General features: G+C 40.0%; 3 protein-coding genes across 3 annotated transcripts in view; 1 reads left to right on the top strand and 2 right to left on the bottom strand.

Annotated features, from left to right (window-relative positions):
• LOC114940934 (unconventional myosin-XVIIIa) overlaps positions 1-9722 on the bottom strand; it is a 46764-nt gene extending 37042 nt beyond the window's left edge. The window contains 5 exon segments of the mRNA XM_029315746.2: positions 1341-1475; positions 4689-5156; positions 5540-6187; positions 6955-7600; positions 9224-9722. Coding sequence (XP_029171579.2) covers positions 1341-1475; positions 4689-5156; positions 5540-6187; positions 6955-7089 — 1386 coding nt within the window. The 5' untranslated portion in view covers positions 7090-7600; positions 9224-9722.
• Positions 9723-10323: 601 nt separating this feature from the next.
• HemK1 (HemK methyltransferase 1) lies at positions 10324-12192 on the top strand. The gene is made up of 5 exons (XM_029315741.2): positions 10324-10692; positions 11017-11105; positions 11187-11400; positions 11486-11739; positions 11825-12192. Exons 1-5 carry the CDS (start codon positions 10432-10434, stop codon positions 12066-12068), a joined length of 1062 nt encoding a protein of 353 aa, XP_029171574.2. The 5' UTR covers positions 10324-10431; the 3' UTR covers positions 12069-12192.
• On the bottom strand, positions 12182-20825 carry LOC114940931 (uncharacterized). The gene is given in 12 exon segments (XM_029315738.2): positions 12182-12975; positions 13216-13456; positions 13706-13865; positions 13946-14177; positions 14359-14540; positions 14998-15254; positions 15327-15372; positions 15374-15466; positions 15468-16067; positions 16140-16317; positions 17070-17385; positions 20693-20825. Coding segments are annotated over 12 exon segments (2715 nt in total). The 5' UTR covers positions 20820-20825; the 3' UTR covers positions 12182-12692.
• Positions 20826-21100: the final 275 nt, after the last annotated feature.

The following is a 21100-nucleotide window of genomic DNA, read 5'->3' as shown; positions in this document are numbered from 1 at the left end:
ACGGTTTAATTTAATGAAGACAGCTCGAAAGCCCGCAAGCTCTCGACTACGTGTACTAACGAAGCCGTGAAATAAAGGAGGACTGTGTCGATGAAATACCGTGCGGAAAAATAACGAGACATACGTGCGTTCATTCCCGCTTTATATATGAACAAACGTCAATTCGAGAGATCAATGCGGATTACATTCTGACTCGTCTTCCTGTACTCTGCAATCGTTCGCTTTATTTGCGGTAGTTGCGGTTTCGACTTTTACCTCTTTTGGTGTGATCACCGATTCGACGACCATATATCGACCATATATCGACGATGGTCCACGATACAAAAAAGAAAATTGTCCATCGTTCCACTTAATTTACGATTAATTAACTTAATTGCGACACACAATTCTCGATCGTTAAATCGCTTCGTGACTGATGCTTGATTGTAAGACTCTTAACTCGAGAGAATTAACTGATGAACACGAGATATTAAAAATTCCGAGAGCTTATTTAAAGTATTAAAAATTGTCTATGCTAAAAATCTGCTCAAGATAATAAAAAATTTAGATAATAAATCCTTGAAATTTCTGCAATATTAATTGCTGGGTGACATTCGATTTTACATGACAAATTTAATGAAATAATTGGTTTTTCCTGGAACAAGTTACGCCCATAGCTAGATATAGCAGCTCGAAGCTCGGCGGAAACGAGATATTACGGTACGAAGCAGTAGATGTACCGTTATGCGATTGCTATGCCACTGCGTTGCTCTAGGGAATGTGGGTGGAAAGTGAACTCTACTATTGTCTTCCTCTTTCCACTGCTGCTATATCACACTGCAATCCTATCGAATTCCGATGTATTTTTTTTTGTACCCCTTGTGTCATTTTCCCATTTCTCTGCGCATCCTTCGCTAAAATAGATTGTCCTTCATATTCAATTTTCATGCCCTCTTTATTCTTCGGCCTTCTTTTTATACACGTGACGTTTTGTCGTAGATATTTTTAATGAGCTAAGAAACTACGTAATATATTGAAACACGTATGCCAGAAAGGTGATTGAACAGAAAAAGCCCAGAATGAGCCTGACATGATACAGCGAAATAATTCATGCGTGGCGAATTGAAGTGGTAAAAAACTTGAATGATACAAGTCAATGAACGTGACTTCTTAATTATATCTTTCAACGTGTGAATTCTCACGTTGTTATTCGCTTATAGAGAGATTTTGCGCCAAGATAGATTTTTCTTCTTACACTCGTTCATTTTCTCCTTTATTTCGAAAAGAAAAAAGATCTCGACGAACTTGACTCGTAGCATTTAAGTTGCTAAGTCGATAAGCAACTGTGGCGATAAGCTTACTGTATTCTGATGAAACCGCAAACTGCCGGATCGGCGAAGCGTGCCGCCGCGGATATTCGCAGGTGCCAATTCGACTTGACGTCCGTCACAGCCGCCGCGTCTCGATAGCTCCGACAGCTCGGCGACCGGCTGCACCTGCAACGAGATCGACAGGCGTTAATATCTATAATACTAACATGCATCACGCAAGTACGCCCTTGAGCGTGCGGACAATTGCGACTGAGATTCATTTTCGCTTATGAATAGTCGCGTCCGCACACGAATATCCGCGCACGATATAAACACAAAGTGACAGGTATGTACATTTATCGCTCTCAGAGAGAGATATAACAATGTATTTTTTTTTTTTTATATTTAATAGTCGGAAAATACACTCTTCTCTAATATACAGAGTGTCCCAAACCTACCGGACCATTTGTTATAATGATGGATTCTTGAAATGATTTTTCCTCAGTGCGAAAATGTCGAGGCACCACTAATTTGCAAGTTGTGGAAAATAAAGGATTTTTCGCAAACTAATAAAATATTAACAAAACCATATTCTTCAGTTAATTTCAGGTACAGTCTACTTTAATAGAATTTCAAGTTATGATTCTGTTGTAAAAATCACATGATGATAAAAATTGGAAATATGCAAATTTTGCTGAGGAAAAATCATCTCCAAATGATCCCAGAAATCTGTCATTAACAGGATCTAGCTTTATTATATCTTGGAAACTCTAAAATTCTCGGAAAGGAAAACAGTTTGGGACTCTATCGATTGTCTCGATTGCACAGTAATAACTTTTCGCAGAAGTCATACGAAGTACTATGTACCCTTCTCTCTCTCCGATCGCCTAATTCCAATTAATCACCGTTATAAACGACTCCGCCTGTTATCGACATGTCTGCGTACTCGATACGCACACTTCGTCTATCGGGCGTGTATAACGGGGCACGTGTATGACTTATGTACGCACGAGCTCGTGCGACGTACAGTGAACAGGAAGCAGGATGTTGACCGAGAGGCCTGCCGACGCGTTACCTCTATACACAAATATGTAAATCACGTCACGTTTCTCCTTTCTGTCGAGACGTTGCCCTGCCGCAGAAAGAGAGAAAACGGGGAGAAAGAGAGAAAGAGAACACGAGGATCGGATCTCCCACGTACATATATCGAGAGACTAAAACACACAATAGATATTGCCTTCTCCAATATTTACCGTTTATCATTCGGTAGCCATATTATTCGATTCCAGCGATGATAGATGGAAATTGCGATGATGGATGGAATCGAGAAGTGAACAGAGATGTACACGTGCACACTCTGGTTTGCCACAAATATGACAGCAATTTTCCAAGTTTTAGTTTATTCAGAAATTTTGTGTATGCGTGACAATTCAAAATTGCCAAAAAATTCCAAAATTCTCGCTGAAGAATCTCTAGCAAAAAGTATGCAAGTTTTAACACGTCCTGTATGCAGCACATAACACGCTCGGTTTGTGAGCGAATTACATCCGGTTTTTCCCCCTCTGCGTCTTTCTCCCTTGCTCCAGCGCTTATTTCCTTTCTCTCCTACACATCCTGACATGCCTAGCATTTTCGGGTGTCTACGTGTTATCGAATTGAGAGATTCCAAGTTGTTTGAGAATTTTAAACACACAAATAAATTCAACCGAGTATGTTTACAGATACCTAACATCATCCACTTTTCCATCATCGTGATTACCTTCATCCTCGCTATTGGACATTGTTTATACGCGAAAAATGCATTTACAGAGACTCACGTATATCGATTCTTCGACGTTCCCCGATGCGCGCTGACGCACGAAATCTCCGGATTAGGATCCGAATCCACCCCGGAGATTGCATTCTGTGACGCACGGTGAAAGGGAGAACGGACACAACGCATGACAGAATCATCGTGCACATCTCCTCGTTTTCTGCCGCGGGAACGCGGCGGCATTTTTAGCATTCTACACGGGGCAAGGTCAGATACACTCTTGGGCGTCTCTCCACCACGCCGCCCCCTTTTACTTTTTCGCTCCTCGGATTCGAGCGGACTCACCTCGCGCTTGGATCTCCTCCTTTATGAGCCGCGCGTCCTCGAAATAGTCGATTTTTGGTCTCTCCTGGTGACGACGCAAGAGAAAATCTCATTCTCGGTAAGACTCTGCTATTTTCACACGGCAGTGTCGCTCCCCTCGCAATCCTCTCCCCCGAGTATAGTTTTATTAGCGAGACCATGACTCACTATCCGCTATATTTGTTGCCAACAGTGGCAATGAACCAGCCAACATCGCACGGCAATAATCATTGGGGTCCTACCAGACGCTCGTAAGTTTTGCGCATTCACTCACTTTTAACGACCAGCCGAGCATCAATGAAACCGACATAGTATTCTGTCTTTCTTCCTTTCTCTCTTTTTTTATGGATAATATTATTTGACACAGTGAAACAAAAAAATATGGATTTTTTTGATGTCACGAAAATTAATAAAAAAATTGAAATATTGTACTTTATCCCATAAAATATATTCAGCGATCTCGCATTCTGATTAGAATTATGGAAATAAAATTATAGATTAAAATAAAATATCAAAGTTATTGTCATTTATTAAAATACAATAGATGTTTCGCCGCCGCAATGGATCTAAGGTCTACGAAACGACATTCGACCCCTTTCTATGACCTAAGGATTCCTCGGCACCTTTCACCATATTCATTATTGATTTCCCTGTACAATACCGAGCAACATTTACACGTGTTTTTCAAGCGTTTTAAGAACGTTTAAGAAAATCCAAGGCCAACCGCAACGATCGCGATAATGAGAGATAAACGGACGATAAGTTAATAATTATCGTTATCGGGCTCATAATCAAACGTAAAGACGCTGTGCAGCGACGTCACGTTTGAATGATTATCTTCCGGTAAATACCATCAAATTCCAAACCGCGCTTATGCTAATAAGCTGCGCGTTCCGGGAAGAGAAAGGTTCGTTTACAGGGTATGAGAAATCGACATTATGCGACGGGACTCTATAGAAGAGAAAAGGATGAGATACAGAGAGTATACTATCTCTTGCACAATGTCTTCAGATACGCTCCGAGCATTCTCATCGTTTGACTCTGACGTCTTCGTAAAAATTTCAACAAGAATAGAAATCTCTCTAGTCTAGGTAGATAAAAGAAGCCTACTATCTTTATTTGTGCGTTTCATGTTATCTCAAATACTTTTACTTAAAGAAGAGATATAGCTTGACAAATTAATTGGAGATTATTGCTTTGTATATCGATGAAAATAAAATCATTTTAAAATAATGGGTTATGCATTTATTTTGTATGAGCTAAATGACTAAAATGAGGATTACCTTTACAGTGACGCTGCCGGAGGAGCTCTTAATAAGATCGATAATCTCCTCGCGCGTTTTGTCGTCCACGTTGATCCCGTTGACCTCGATCAGCCTATCGCCGGGTATTAGACCCGTGTCGTTGTTATGCTGGACCAGGGCTCCGGGTTCGGCGAAGATCACCGGCCTCATCTGGGTGACGCCGTTCGCCGCTCGTTCGACGATCACGGCACGACGAAGGGAAAAGCCGAAATCGCTTCGCGGCGGCGGCTGCCTCTGAATAGTGAGCTCCCTAGGCTCGGGTAGCTCGAGTGGCACCAGCTCCGGCAGCTGCAGCTCGATTCCCTGCTCCTCGAAGGAGACCGACGAACGCCACCTCGAGAAACCCTGGGACTCGCCGACCGGCGACAGGCTGAACGGCGGCGTGGCAAAACTCGAGTTCGTCGTGTCCGTCAAGGAATCCGCGGATGGACTAGCACTAGTGACGACCTAAATACATCGAGGCGTTTTCACGTGTTACACGAAAAATCGATCAGTCGATTTGAGACAGTCACTGGAAATGTCAATTCGAGAAAATTAAAATAATAATTAATAAAAGTTATAGAATTGTGATACAGCAATTGCCGATTTTACAGAGAAAAAACTCTGCTACGTAGGAGGAAAAATATTTCGATGATCGCACGCAAAATGCAAATTACGAAAGGCACAATTCACTCGTTGTTTGAAGGGAATTTTTTTATCATCCGTTTACGTCAAATTATGAACAGACCCATCATCAGGGTCTCATTATTTGCAAATAACTGTAATAATCGAGTTTCACATTGCAGCTGTAACGCGCGAAGTCGCAAAGAGAAAGCGGAATGTTATCTAACCTGCAGCAGTTTGGCGTCGATTTGATGATGATGCTGCTGTTGCTGATAGTGTTGCTGAGTTTGATGCGGCGTCGTGACGCGCCACGTGGTCTGACACACCGTCTCCTCTTCGCTACACAGATCGTCCTTGTTCAGGACGCTGTTGAAATACGTCGGCACGTTCTGATACGCTATCACCTCGTTCTGAAGAGTGTTCCTCACCAGCAGATTGCTGGCTTCCTGGTAACTCGTCTCGGTGCCGTTCGGCAGCGCGTTCTCCTCCGAAAGGACACTCCCGAGGCCGCTGTTCACGCTCAATCGGGGTCCCTTGAGGATCCCTCGTTTGGGCGGCTTCGGCGGCAGGGGTGGCAGATTCCTACCACCCGCATGACTCGTTGTCGTCGACGACGTCGTCGTGGTAGCCGTTAGGGAGGTGAGAGACGCCTCCGACGAGTCGCTCTGCATCAAGCCGTCGGGTGTCCTGACGCTGGACCAGCTACTGGTACCGGCGCTGATCGTCGAGCCTAGACCCGAATCTGTATTCTGCGTGGCGTCCAGAAGGTCGCGGTCCAGATGCGCGAAGAAAGACGCGCTGTAATCCGCGGTGATGCCGCTCGGTAGCTTCTCCTTCTCCTTCCGGCGACCGGGAATCTTCAATGATCTGCGGACCTGTAACGAAATTCGGTGGCGAATATAGAGAAACGTTTTTCGAGGAAATCGTTTTCTTCCGAATCGGCTCCGACCTTGCTCAAGAGACCTTTCTTATTTTTCGCCGAACCAAGCGATTGCGACGACGCGTTCTCCATATCGCAAAATAATTTTGCAATTCTCACTTTGTCTATCAAATGTAACTGCGTGTAACTTCGCGACCGGTACTTCTTATCGCGCAAAACCACATCCAACCAGCGAGAATACTGAGTCTACAGAAAGAAACGAAAGCTTTTCAAAATGAAATCTTTCTGCGCTAATAATCTTGTATCAATTTTATCGAAAAATTGTCTTTATTTTTCGAATAATAATTATCTTTACAGTAATTTTATTACTTTGAAAAGCGATATATTGCTCGCGTTAATTTAAACGCACAGTTTATTAGCAATAACACGAATGAGGAAAGCTCACGGAAAAACTTATTGCCTCTCGGTATCGACTCGAACTCGTTTACGACGATAAAAAACGTAGCCCGAACAAGATATCGATATCTTCGTATAACTTGCGCGAATCTACATGCAATATCAGTATACACCCACTTTATTATTATTGGAGGATGCGATAACCAAACGAAGTCTATACGTCACAAGTTCAATATGAAAATCATATGACCGGCGAATCGTAACCGTTATCAAGTCAAATACTCTTATTTCTTACGAATACATGTACAATATATGTATGAAAAGGGTAATATCGAGGCCAAGTTGTTTCTTGATAAGAACGTTCACCTCATCCAATCGCAGAAGCTCCTCCGCTGACATGCTGCTGCGATCGCGCTTTTTGACATCCTTCCGCTCCTTCTTCTCGCGCTTCCGCTTCTCCTTGTCGTCCTTCTCCGCGGCCTTCTTCATAAAGTTAAACATCTTCCTCGACTTTTAAATGTTCCCAAACCGAACGCGAGAAAGAGATAACATACGAGATATCTCGTTTCTCGATTGCTTCAACGTGCTTGACGTGAGGCCCTACGCGACGCAATCGCGAACAGTCTCGATCTCTCGCACCTCGTAGCATATATATATATATATATATATGTATTTTATATATATTACACGTATATATCACAGTGTGTGTGTATATATGTATATGTGTGTGATCACAGCACCGTCCGTGAAAACAAGCGGCGAGCGTGTGTCGTGATTCGCGATTGAGCGATCGGCGTTATTGACCGATCGCGAGCATCGCTTTTTTAGTCGCCGCTGCCGAAAACGTGCCGAAAGGAGGCGGCCGTCTGTCACGATTCGCGCCGGGATAAGCTCGGTCCTGCGTCCGAGAAAGCTCCCACCAATGCTCCGGCTCGCCCCGAAGCGTACCGGTGCACCCTATCGACCGGCAACAACGGCACGACGTTCATCGAGTCGCCCTCAGGATCGTCCCCTGGAATTTATTGGAGAAAACAATTAATTAGTTACAAGAATCGTCAGCATATTCTTGAACGAAGTTTCGCGCGATTTTCCCTCGATTTCAACGACTTGGTAACGCGCGAATATCGAATTTCCTCGGTATAATTAATATGTGAGTCACTCGGCCGAAGGCCGCCTGGATATTGGCGCGCAAGGGTGTGAACCAAAGTGCTTCTCTTCGTGACCGGACGCTTCCGGCATTCGAGATCGCGAAGTATGCGGAAACGGAGCGGCGGCGAATTCACTCGCGGACTTCTCGTTCGTTAACACACCGGCGCGGCGGAAGAAGCCACGATAACGCAATCCTTGTTCGGTGCAATTCACCGCACGAAGCCACGGAGGCATTTCTCTCTTTCTCTCTCTCTTTCTTCTTATTGCTCGCGAAACCCGCTAATATACGCACCGTTCGCGTTCTTGTCGTCGCGGAGTCAGCGAAATAAGAAAGTGTTGTCGAAAAGTGACCAATTATCTCAGCGATTATCGCGTTCCTTGTTGCGTATTAAAAATAAAGTTGAATAATCTATTAAATAATCGATTATTTAATTGGGACTTAATTAGAAAAGAGATTACAATTTTTTCTCTTATACTTATGACAGATATCGTTTAAAGTGGAATGTGATACATCGAGCGAGCCTTCATACCCTCATTACTCACATTTGCATGACTTCGCGAAAAGTGATTAAGAAGTCATAACAGTCTGAGATCTAAGAGAGCGTAGAGAATTAGAAAGGCGACAATTAACTATCACTAACGAATAGACACACATTTTAGTTTATTTTTAATTGTACGTTCTGTATGTATACACTTTCTCGTACCAGACGTGTATCAGAAGAGGAGATAATTTAAATTGCAATCGGAGCACGCGGAAGTATGCATTATGCAAACGATCTTACATTATTAAACTATCATGTCCACATGGAAATGAGAAATGACACATTGGCGATAAAATAAATATCTGTGTGGTCGTATTATCCTTTATTCTCGCTTATATATATATATGACGTTCACAGCACCGGCGTTATTATTCGTTACACGGAGTGTGAACGAATGTAAGCTCATTTTCCACCACACCTTACTCCATATTCTTCGTTCAAGGGCGGTTCGGAAAATCCCGTTGGTCTACGCCGGCGAATCTACAGGCGTATCGATCGATCATTCATACTACGATTCGCGTACGTTCGCTTGCCGGCGAATTTTTCGGAGCACGCGGACTGCTCCGAAAATTTGGGCCGCGATCAATGTATCGATTAGCTTTGATTCGAGTGCGTTACAAAACGAATAACGAATAGAGAACGACGTAAGTTACTGTTATCAGAAAATTTTCTGTAAGAAAACAGTTTAGATTTATTCAATGAATTATTTAAAAAATTTCGAAAGCTTTGAATCCTGAAAGCTCTGAAGAAGTTTAGCAGGATTTCACCAAAAAGCTATGAATTGACATAAAAACTATGAATGACCGGCGAGTTTTTCGAGGTATGCGACCTTTCGAGTTGCTTGAAATAGCGATCGATGCTAGCTGCACTTTAAGCTTTGCTATGCTATTCCCCGCAGATGTTGAAAAGGTAGATCCTAGTCTTGGAGAAGGCGTCCTACCTACCTACAGGGTTCGACGAGGCGCATCGATCGTCCAAATCCAGGGAAAGCGTGGCTGCTTGTTGTATCTCGACGCGGACCAATACCTGGTGCTCCGAAACTGACAGCGAGCCAGACGTGCGTGCGGGATTCCGGGACACGCATTACATCAACAACACCGCCGCCACAACATCCACCACTTTATACACAGATATATCCAGGACACGCTTCGTGAAACTCCCGCTGATGATGATAGTGATGATCAACACGTCCAGGACGGCCGCGCCTGGTCGATCCGCGGAGAACTGATTCGGAGCAATTCCAAGCACCTTGACGAACCCCGAGAACGGATCTCGGTGGAGCTTCTCGCAGTGCAACGCGGATAGGTGCATCAGTCAGCAGCGGCGCTCTTTAAACGCTTTGGTACTTGGTGTACTCGCCGCGACACGGAGAAGGACTGTCATGGCAGCGCGGATTGGGAGCGGGGCCGGTGGCGACTGCTAGCGCCTTTGGCCAGACAACGGTCTGTTTAGCCAGCACACCCTCATTTTCCAGACAGCTACTCTCTCATCCACGCATGCGCGCGCGGCCTTTAGACCTTTCGATCCACCGGCCGAGCAGGCTTTAGCGGCATCTTCTAAAGCGAACCAGGTCTTTGACTCCTGCTCTGGTCGCCGAGTCTCTGACTTGGGAAAGGGAGTGATTTCACCAACAGTCGATCGGAGATTTAGGTATAGACGTGTGTTTTGGAAGGAAAGAATAAGGGATGGAATATGATTTGATAGTAATTAAATAAGTCAATCTAATAATTAAGTAATTAATAGCATAATTGTGTAGTGCATTTTCGAAAAAAAGTTCTAACAATATAAATTTTTGCCAGAGCGTATAAAGTTATTTTATTGATAATGTCATTTTTGAAAAGTTTTATTTTACATCTAGTGTTGAACATGAAATATAATTATTTTATGTATTTGGAACATCTTGCTCCGATTCTTTTGTACATTGCCCTATTCTTTTTGTACATGATATTGATTCATTTTGCCGATAAACGTTCAACTAAGCTTTGCCTCGCCAGCTGGCAGCAGTTTATACATCACAAAATTTAAAATACGTATATAACTTCTGATGATTCTCTAACATGGGTTTATCAGCTCATGGCACAACATCAGTAACATCTGCTAATATTTTGTAACATCTGTATCTCGCAGCTTCCGCAGCGTCGAATGAATCATCATGTTGTGTCGCAACATCTTGAAGACGTGTGCTGCTTTCAATAACTCATCCATATCTACCTATGTGCAATGTTTGACGATTAATGGTCCCAACTTTGTCACGTTGAGATGTCCAATGCGACGGTCGTTCAGTTCGAACACACGTGTATGTACGTTCGGCGATGTTATTGATCAATGGAGTCACCGATTCGAGAACGAAGGCATAACGGAGCCGGTGGAATCGATAGAACACATAGTTGCGCACATTATAGGAACTAAGAAGGTAATAATCGCTATTTTTCATTATAATTTATCATTCCACGAGTAAAGGTTATTGATCATTATCCTTACGTACGAATGCGCGTTCCACTGTTATAGGTATTTTTTGCTTAAAATTATTGGAGTAATTGCTTGACGCGACTTTTATGACTATTATTTTTTGAAATGTTCACTGTTTTTATAAAATATATTAAAATAGAATATAGTGTATAATAATAAGACAGGCCAAATATGTCTTATGTTATATAAAAAATATAAATATTTCTAATAGAGTTTGTTTTTAGATGATTAGACAATTTTTCTACTTTTTTTATTATTATATTTACAGATAATCGATATTTTGAACGTCAGAAATGACCGACTCAACGAGAGCCAGATCGAAAAATTGGAGTCGTTGTGCCAATGTCGATTATCGAGGTAAGAGGCCTTTAAAAGAGTCCTTTATGAAGAACTGCGCGAAATCCTTCGCGCTTGCTCATCAACATCGAGTCCTTGCAGAATGCCAGTTCAGTACATTATCGGCGAATGGGATTTTCGGGACATTACTGTGAAACTCGTGCCACCGATTTTCATTCCTCGCCCGGAGACAGAAATACTAGTAGATTTTGTATTGAAGAGACTGAATTCGTCGCAACTCGATAGTTGCGAAATCCTGGAAATCGGTTGCGGCTCAGGTGCAATATCATTGGCTCTCGCTCACGCTTGTAAAAAGGTGCATAACGTGTTATAATGATATTATACTACTTTACGTTTCGCTAAATTAATCAATAAATTTAATGCATATACTTTTCTTCCAGATTAAATGCACAGCGATTGACACGAGTCCTTACGCATGCGATTTAACCGTGATAAATCGGAACAACTTGAACTTGGCGAATCAAATCACAGTCATACATGCAACTCTAAAGTCGGACGCAACTGTTGAAGTTTCGAAGAACTTGGACGATGCCAGTGATGTAGATCTGAATTTAAAATTGTTCGATTTTGTAGTCAGTAATCCGCCTTACGTGCCGACGAAAAATATACCAAAACTGCAATCCGAGATAAAGATGTAATATACAAGGCATACTTGAGAAATACTTTCTTCAATAGCACTATAAATGTAATTAATTAATAATTTTATTTACTGTACGCAGTTACGAGGATCTCAGGGCGTTGGATGGCGGAGACGATGGACTAAAAGTGATCAAACCGCTCTTAAAATACACTGCCAAAGTATTAAAACCTGGCGGACGTCTCTTTCTGGAGGTTGATCCCATTCATCCCGAATATATACAATTTTTCACAAATAAATATCCTGATTTCAAGCTCCATCACGAACACACGTACAAAGATTTTTGTAATAATGATCGTTTTGTAGAAATAGTAAAGACTGCCTAAAGACACGACTTGTGATATTATATTCATGTTTCTTATTCCGATTAAAATAATTTTATATAATTATTTTGTACATATATAGAACAATTTTAATAAAATAGTCACACGTGTTATACATGTTATATAAGTTTATTGTGTATTTCAGTTATAAAGTATGTTTATCTAAGTACGTTGGACGGATCGAAGTTACGAGAGAATTATTATTGCAATTAATATCTTTCGTAATTATTTATGTAAGTCAAACTCAACTTATTAATTAATTTAAAATAGTATCAAGGTTGCAAATGGATTCTACATATACATATATTCTACATGTTCAATATGGTAATATGTACAGTGATTAGCTAATGACTAATTGACAAGCTGAATTTAGTGGCACAATTTTTGTTTCGTGACAATGAAACTACAAAATCTATCTTTTGAAATGTGTATGCAAAACGATTTTATCGCGATGTATATGAAATGATTTCATTTTACATCATAGTGAAAAAATTAGATGTTGAGTTATAAAATTTTCTGGCAAAAGTTTATCGGATATTTACACCGTTTTTTGATTCTTAAAATTGACATATCACTTCGCAAGAGTATTTAAGCTAACATTTATTGCACCCCGTTTATAATTGCGTTCTACTGAGGCGAAAACTTTTCGAGTTCCTTCTTGATCGACGCGATCAAAGGTACTGCAGGATCTTCCGGTGGAAGTCTGCTGTCCGTCAATATACGTCTAGTATCCACTTCCGGCAAATTCGGTCTGTGGAACGGACCTGCGCTAAGTGGCCTTGAACCCCAGACATTGCGTGAATGAATCTGTTCAGCCTGGCCTGTTTCCGGAATATCCTCGTCGAGATCTCTACGTGGTAACGAAGTACGTGGTCTCGTTTTTATTTCCATCGTTGGCGTTACTACTGGACTGCATAATTATACAATTACTTTTATCGCACTCATTAATAAAATATAATATAATATATAACAGTAACATATCGCGAGACAATTTTCGTATCATGTTTTTTATTAAATATATTTCTTTTATGGATTCTGAAAAAAAAATGAAATATAGATATTTATATTTAATAACAGTCTGACAATTAAACTTTAATAGCTAATTACCTGTTAGAAGAAGAAGGAGAAGAAGAAGAAGAAGGATATGTACCTGACGTGGGCGGATTTGCCTCTCGTCTCCGAAAATATCGCGAGTGTATCCGCGGTACGGGCAAAGGAAGCCGACGTTTGTGACGTTTGCGACTGCTGCGGCTCTTTGATTTTGACGTCTCTGCTTCCGAAGAGACTGAAAGAGTCCTCGAGGAGTTCGTGGAGTCTCCTCCGGGCGCGACCCACGGGTCCTGATGGTAGATGGTACATTCCATCGACATCCGTTTCGGACGCACCGTTACCTTTAGACAAGTTGAGTCTTTCGAGAGATTGTGAAGAGACAGATATTCCTTACATTTTATTATAATCGATTGCGAACGAACAAATCGATACAATTTCACTTTTAAATTATAACAATTTGTGTGAGATTAGTATTTATTCGTCCGTAATCGAAGTCGCAGAAATGTTAATGTCTCGCTAAAAAGTATTCTTAAATGATTTCACAAATTTATATTAAACGTGCAAATGCTAGAAAAAATGATATTGCTTACCTTCTGTCGAAAATAACTGCTTACTAAGATTCCAAACGATTGGTCCTACAGCTCCAGGATCCTTCGAGGTACTCAACGTTCTTGTAAGAAACGTATCGTCAATATTACCATCTCTATCGCGGCGAACTAATTCTGGAGAATCGATATCTAAGTGTCTGACCTGGAATGATATTTTATCATTAATATGAAGAATTTATAACGATTAGAGCAATGTGTTATTTCATATTTTTCTCTAAGTACCATAACGGGTTCCAGCACTCTTGACAGTGGTTCCACGCTACGCATGCTAGGAAATTGTTTGCACGATGGCATTGACAAGTAAGATCGCGGCGAAGCGGTAGCTTCCTCTCGTTTCACGTAACCATTTTCTAAAGATTCCAATGTCTCTACGTGATCAGTCACCGTGTCTAATGAATCTGGTGTCCTGGGATGGTCTATTGCGTTCGTTCTCGTCATTCTTGCATGCGAGGTTCTATCATAAAATTTATAATTATTTTAAATAAAAATTATTACATAATAAATATTTCCTCTTTTTATTATAGATTAAAATGGATGGAATATTAATAAAATTATTATTAATTATAATTAATAATTGTAATTATCATTATTAATTTTTCTGTTAATATTAGTTGTCGAGAACTTGCTGAGACTACCTTGCTTTCTTAGCTGGATGTTCTTGAATGCTCCAAGGGGTCGAGCCGCGAGTCTTTTTCGGTTCCTCGTCGTCGTCGCTGGAAACTTCATGAATGCCCAATTCTAAACTATCAGGCGTGTCGGGAGTGATCGGAGTTCTGGATAAAGTTCGCGGAGTTTGTCGCTGACTGGTACCGTCCGTCTGCGTACAAGGGAGAGCCGCATAAGAGGCGAAGATAAGCGATTCAAAGCGTAATAATTTGCCCGAATGGGAAAGGGAGTAATACTTCTGTTAGAATCAATATCGTCCCTGACATCGAGGAAACAAATTGTCTTTCCTCGCAATTTCCGACATCGTTTGTTGATCGTTCGCGTGCCGGTTTAACAATTTCGGGCTTATTTTTTTATGATATCCCATAACTTTTAACACGCGAGGTAAAAACTTTAAAAATTATAAAGTATTCTCTTTCATTATGAGATCTTTTATTGCATGATATAATTAGCAGATGTATATTTAATCATTTCTATTAAATATTTCGCATATAATATAAATTTAAATTAAAGTTTAAAATATAGGCATAAAAATTGATATTCTCAATACAGAAAATAATTTCCTTTTTATTTTGACAGATATTTAAAAAAAAATTATGTAAGGGTACCTTAATTTCGGTTTCCGACGTTGAAAATGCAGCGTTATCGAGGCCAGGTGTCGTGGATGCATATTCACGTTCCTTCTTAAGAATACTTCTGTTGGGTGGCGCAACAACAGCACTATGTGCCCTCTTTCTTTTGGCGGCCACGATCAAACCAGTGAGAACCAAAATTAAAAGAACGACGCCTGCGCTGGCTGCACCGATCAAGAGCCAGGCGTCCCTCTTTCTTGATAGAGCCAGAGGTCGACTCTCCTTCAAATAAGCTGCAAATATAGATCATTTCTAATGTTCTGTTTCTATAAACTTCTGCCGAGTAAAAACTACTATTTACTCACGCTCGCTTTGAATGATCACCGGTGCTCCAAGTTCCAGGGCGACTTCCTTGGGGCGAAAGAAGGGCCATGTCTCTCGCGGCAGTTTCGGCGGGAACGGGCTTATCGTCGAGATGAACCGAATAGATCAATCTCATCGCGCCTGCCTTCGATAACGCTCGTATTCTGCATTCTGACCTTTACGACCCCCGGAATCGAGCCATCCGCTAAACGCAACCTCGAACGCATACCTGCATCGCTCGATCGGTTTCTGGAGACGACATCGGTATTAGACTTTGAATCAGACTTGGATTCTGTATACGTAGGCATCAATTCCCGCGGAATTTGCTCACTGGAATCATCAGTTTTAATGGGATACGATGGTTCGATAGTCGTAGATAAGTCGTCTAAAGGTAATCTTGTTTCTCCCTTCAACGTTTTGATGATCTTTTTCAAAGCAAAGTCTTCTTCCTTCGTAGATTTCACATTATCCTCCGTTGCGTCGACATCGAATGTCGGCAGTAACATTTTTTTCGGCCTGGGAATTTCGATCATTCTCATAGATTTGATTTGCGAATCGTTTGGAAAATACAATTTATTGTTGTCGGTTAAGTTCGAAATGTTCGCTTCCGGTTCTGCAAGAATCGAAGAGCTCTCGACGATATCGACGATTAATTCGGACGGTTGAACTTTTGTTACATTGGCGGGAATCTCTTCTTGATGACTTTTTCCTCGAGACAAAGGTTCAAAACGTTCTGGTATAACCTGTGCGGACCGAGAAGAATTAAAAATCATGGACAAATTTAATATATAAATTTTTGGAAAAAATCATTTTACCTTTCGGCCAATTAAGTCACGTAATAACGTGCCTCTTCGTGATCGCGGATCTGTCGATAATAGACCAAGGTGCCGTTGTTGCTGTCTGGAAAACGCGGCTCGATATAAGCGAGCTAAACGAAGTTCGACTTTGGGTGGCACAGCCTCTCCTGGTCGAAGAACCGTCAACAGCCAGTATCTATTAATTGCACATTTTCTATTTTCATTATTTCTACATTAGAAACGATATTTATTTTATCAGTATTTATGTCAGAATAATTTGATAATTATATATACATCGGAGAGCGAGGGGACCGGTTGGGGAGGAAGGGGGGTAGCCTTAGCTTTCCAACGGTAGGTCGCTCAATTGTTTCCATGCGCTTGGAGGGTTAGGACGGCTTATTCTGTGAACCTCTGCTTAGTGGTCGCGTCGAACTTGTGATGGAGAGAACGATAGAGCAACGCTATGCGATAAAGTTTTGCGTGAAGCTGGACAAGACGCCGCTGGAAACTTTTGAAATGCTCAAGAAAGTTTTCGGGGACGATTGCCTTTCCAAATCGCAGTCAAACAGATGGCACAAGATGTTTAGAGAAGGTCGGAAGGAGGTCGCCGACGAGGCCCGCGCAGGACGCCTGTCAACATCGCGAACGGACGACAATGTGACTCGTGTGCGCCAATTATTGAATTCAGACCGTCGAATGAATGTTCGCTTAATGTCGGAATTATTGAACTTGCCGAAAACGATTGTTCACGAGATTGTATCGGAAGACTTGGCCATGCGGAAGATTTGCGCAAAACTTGTGCCCAGAGTGTTGACCGATGCGCAAAAGCAACATTATATCGATTTATTAATCAAAATATTTTTCTGTCGTTCCTTAATTCTTTAACTTCCAAAACATTTAATGCATATATTATTTTATAACAATTTATTTTTAATTAATTGCAGCTACCTTGGACCTGGATCATCTCCGATAAGAACTCCGATACTCTGATCGTCGTCATCGTCCAATCTAGGTGTAGGTTCTATGCATGTGATACATTCCGGATTGTAAGTATCTGGACGATGAGGCAATATAGGGTCCGATGGGCCTTCCTCGTTGTTCGGAGTGTAAACTGTGACAGTATGAACGATCGTTTTTGTCTCGTAAAATGTTAAACCCTGATTAGGATCCACCCATGGCGGCGCATCTTCCAAACCGGTCCAGAAGAAGTCTTGCAGATGCACCCGCCGTCCTGGTAGATGCTCAATCAGAATAATTTCGTCTTCTGTATACAGGCAAAAATTGATTTCATTTAATTAAACTTACAAAGTTTTCTAAATATAAGATACATATTAAATTTAAATAGACGCAAGAACCAAACGCAGACGTTATTGCAATTTCAATTTTGATAAAATTAATATTTCTCGTCGAAACTTAATAGTATGCTCAAGGCACAAATTTTTGTTGATATGGTATTGCAAAAATAATTTTTATGTCAAGAATTGTTTTAATTTTTAATAATTCTTAATTCAAAAAATTTCAAATTAATAATGTCCATCCCCTTTTCCTCTTATGGAAAAGAGGATGGACATTATATCCTCTTATGGAAAATTATATAAGTAAAAAAAAATAACAGGCCAAAATCGGGAATTGAATCCGAGTCTTTTACTTGCCGGACGACTGCTCTTACCATTGAGCTATTCAGACCTTTCATTCTGATATTGCTCAACGACTTACAAATATTTTTAAATAAGTAAGTCAGTTCTCGCCGCCTTAAAACTGACGTCGAATGTCTGTGCAAATTTTGATGATTAATTATTCGATCGAAACTCGAAACACAACTTGTGATGTTGATATTAATATATTATTCTAAAACTTTTCCATCTCCTTTGAGGTGAAGGATGTTCAGGGAAACATATTAATTGAGAAATATCAGGTTGAAATTGATCGGCTGAATCGGGAATCGAACCCGAGTCTTTCGCTTGCCGGGCGATTGCTCTTACCACTAAGCTATTCCGACCCTTCAACCTGATATTTCTTATTCGCATACAAATATTTTGAAATAAGTAAATAATGCCATCTTCAGCCGACATGAATAACTAATAAAACTTACAAAAATTCCTAAATATGAGATACGTATTAATTTAAATAGGCGCAAGAGCCATTCCATGATTTCATTATGTTTGACTTTATTGTATAAAATATCTGATCATGTAATAATCTGATAAAAATATGGCTAATGCGCGCGTAATAAAAAATTTATTATAATAAAATTACAAAAATAATTTTATTTCGTTTCTCTATCTTAAAATTTCAAATATGCAACATACATGTTTATACCAATTTTAAGATATTATACATCTTGGTATATAATACCTTTAATTATATCTATTAATAATAAAGTCTTAATTACCGTAGTTTTCCAATATGTGTGTAAGATATGAATCATTAATGTTAATATAACAATTATGATAAATATTAATAATGTCATAAATTTTAAAATTCATGGGTTTCGTGTCCTGTTGATTCTGTAACTTGTGTAAAGATTCTGCGAAGGAAGCAGGACACGCAAGAAAACACGTGTGTATATACGTAGAAGCTTTTCCACGAGGCACCTTGTCGATGGGGCCAATGACCGACCGTCATGCGACTTATTGGCGATGTCACGACATGCCTGAAGATGAGCCGATCATAATAGATACGATAATAATAAAGACGGGGAATACAACAGAGAGGAAGAAATTTCTTATCACGCGATTACGTGACCGAAGCTTATGAAGATTGTATAATCCATTTACATGCGTGAGCAGAACTATTTTTGTGATTACAAACGAGAAATATAATATAGCTATTGCTGTTTCTTATGTCATTCTAAATATTTTAATAGTTGGAGGGTAATGTCCTTTTAAATTAACGTTTTATGTTAATGTTGATTCAGATTGTATAAAAAGAAATCTACTCATATTTTAGCAAGATGCACTTTGGAATAAAATTGATTCTGCGTTGAATAATCTTTGCATGCCGGTCATCGCTGAAACTGTCGATCAATTATGACACTACGTGGAACACGTCCACAATCTATTCATCACGCGCAATTTTTTTCGCGTTGTTACGACGACCTGGTTTCACGGTTCGTTTGACTTTCCGGTGCGTGAAAATATTGTTGCGAAGTTACGCGCATCCTGATCGTTCGTGTGGTTCTGCAACTTCGTGTCTACGAGGACGAGTAACTCGTCTATGTTTCCAAATTTGCTCACAATTATCCAAAGAGAATATAATAATTCCAGTATAACTTTCTCTTCATATAAATATGCACGCAACATGTATAATATATAAACGCGAATGCATATTTTTTTCCGTCACTGAACTATACTCAATCATATCATTCATACGCAGAGTTTATAGTCGGCATATCTCAGGTATTTTTAGTACGTGATGGTAGTGTTAAATCGATAGAAAACGGAGTTCCTATGGTGAGAATGAGTTGAATTGATCGTTATTAACCCCCGTATGCCGCGTCGTTTATTCCATCGCAACCAATTCTCATTGATAATTTCCTTTAAATTTACGAAGAACGAGTAAAATTACATTGAGACTTTTCCCCGATATATACATATCAAATCATTATGTCCTCGATACAACTTGTTTTTTAATTAAAAAAATATATTTTCTTTTACGGTGACAATCATACATTGATATACAAATTTTATTTAAATATTACAGAATAGCGATACAAAAATTAAAATAAATTTTATCGCGAAAATATCGTAATCAGAATAATAGTAGCGCATAAGTACTTATACATAAGTGCATGTACCGATAATAATATTGATTACCTGCTAAGGTGCACACCTGCATGAATTACTTAAGTTGTCTCATATAGACTAGCGCCTAGTTGGCTATCGATAATTCGATTTTAATTTACATATATGGAAAATCGGTAGCATCATTGACAACAAAAAGTTACAGCAGAACGCATCTCCGTACAGAAATAAGATGACGGAACACGAGGAACGTCGCTTGTATTTTCATGCGCACGTGAGTATCATGATGTGAAAGAAAGGTTCACCTCGAATCGATCGAGCACGTGGAACTACGTATACGTCGCTGATTCACACACGTTACATATACGCGCGTGAAAATTTACCGTAAAACATCAGCAATATAAATTCAAAATATATGCGTACTCGTAAAATAAACTCATTATGCGTGTAATAATTTCAGCATAATTCATAAGAAGCGGAATAGATATGTCGTGTTATGAAATAATTTCTTCACAAAGATAGGAATAAAATAAAATAGGAAAATTTACAACATTCTATAATATTTCAAACAACATCAATGCGATTTGTATAAAATGTTGTACAAATACAAAATACTTTATTAAAGATAAGTCCAAATGGTAATCTTTTAAGCATTCAACTAAGCACACTATAATTTTTATTAAAGAAAAGCAATGCATGGAATGCATTAATATAGAAAATATTTTAAAAAATACATAAAAAAAGCATTTATTATTCTTTCGCATAGATTTTTGTCCATTTATAGTAAATTTATTTATAAACGTATCGCACTAACAATAAGTCACTGACCGGCTCCTGGTGGCATCGACGCGAGCACTCTGGAGATATTGGAGTTTTGCAGTAAGAAGATTGCAATCTGCACAATAGTCCCAAAAGACGCGGATAACGTAGCACGAAGTATACTGCATAGTAACATCGCGTCAAACGCGCTCCGTTATACTGATTCGACCACAGGGTGTTCTACATGGATGAGTAATAAAGTATCAGAGTGGGGTTGAGTTTGCGCAGAGTGGTGTATGCTGCACGGATGAAAGGAAGTAGCGTAAAGTAGCGATGCGTGAATGGGACACTACAAAAAAAGATAGTCATTGACAATTAATGATTATTTCGGTTATTTCCTTTCTTTTATTTACCAAACATTTTTATGTGCGGTTGATGTATTCCCTGAGAAATGCGAGTTGTCTATAATATATAATC

This window comes from Nylanderia fulva, unplaced genomic scaffold (assembly GCF_048542155.1).
Source record: "Nylanderia fulva isolate GAGA-0341 unplaced genomic scaffold, ASM4854215v1 Scaffold45, whole genome shotgun sequence".
NCBI classification, from domain to species: domain Eukaryota; kingdom Metazoa; phylum Arthropoda; class Insecta; order Hymenoptera; family Formicidae; genus Nylanderia; species Nylanderia fulva.
This window is presented reverse-complemented; position numbering and strand designations above follow the sequence as displayed.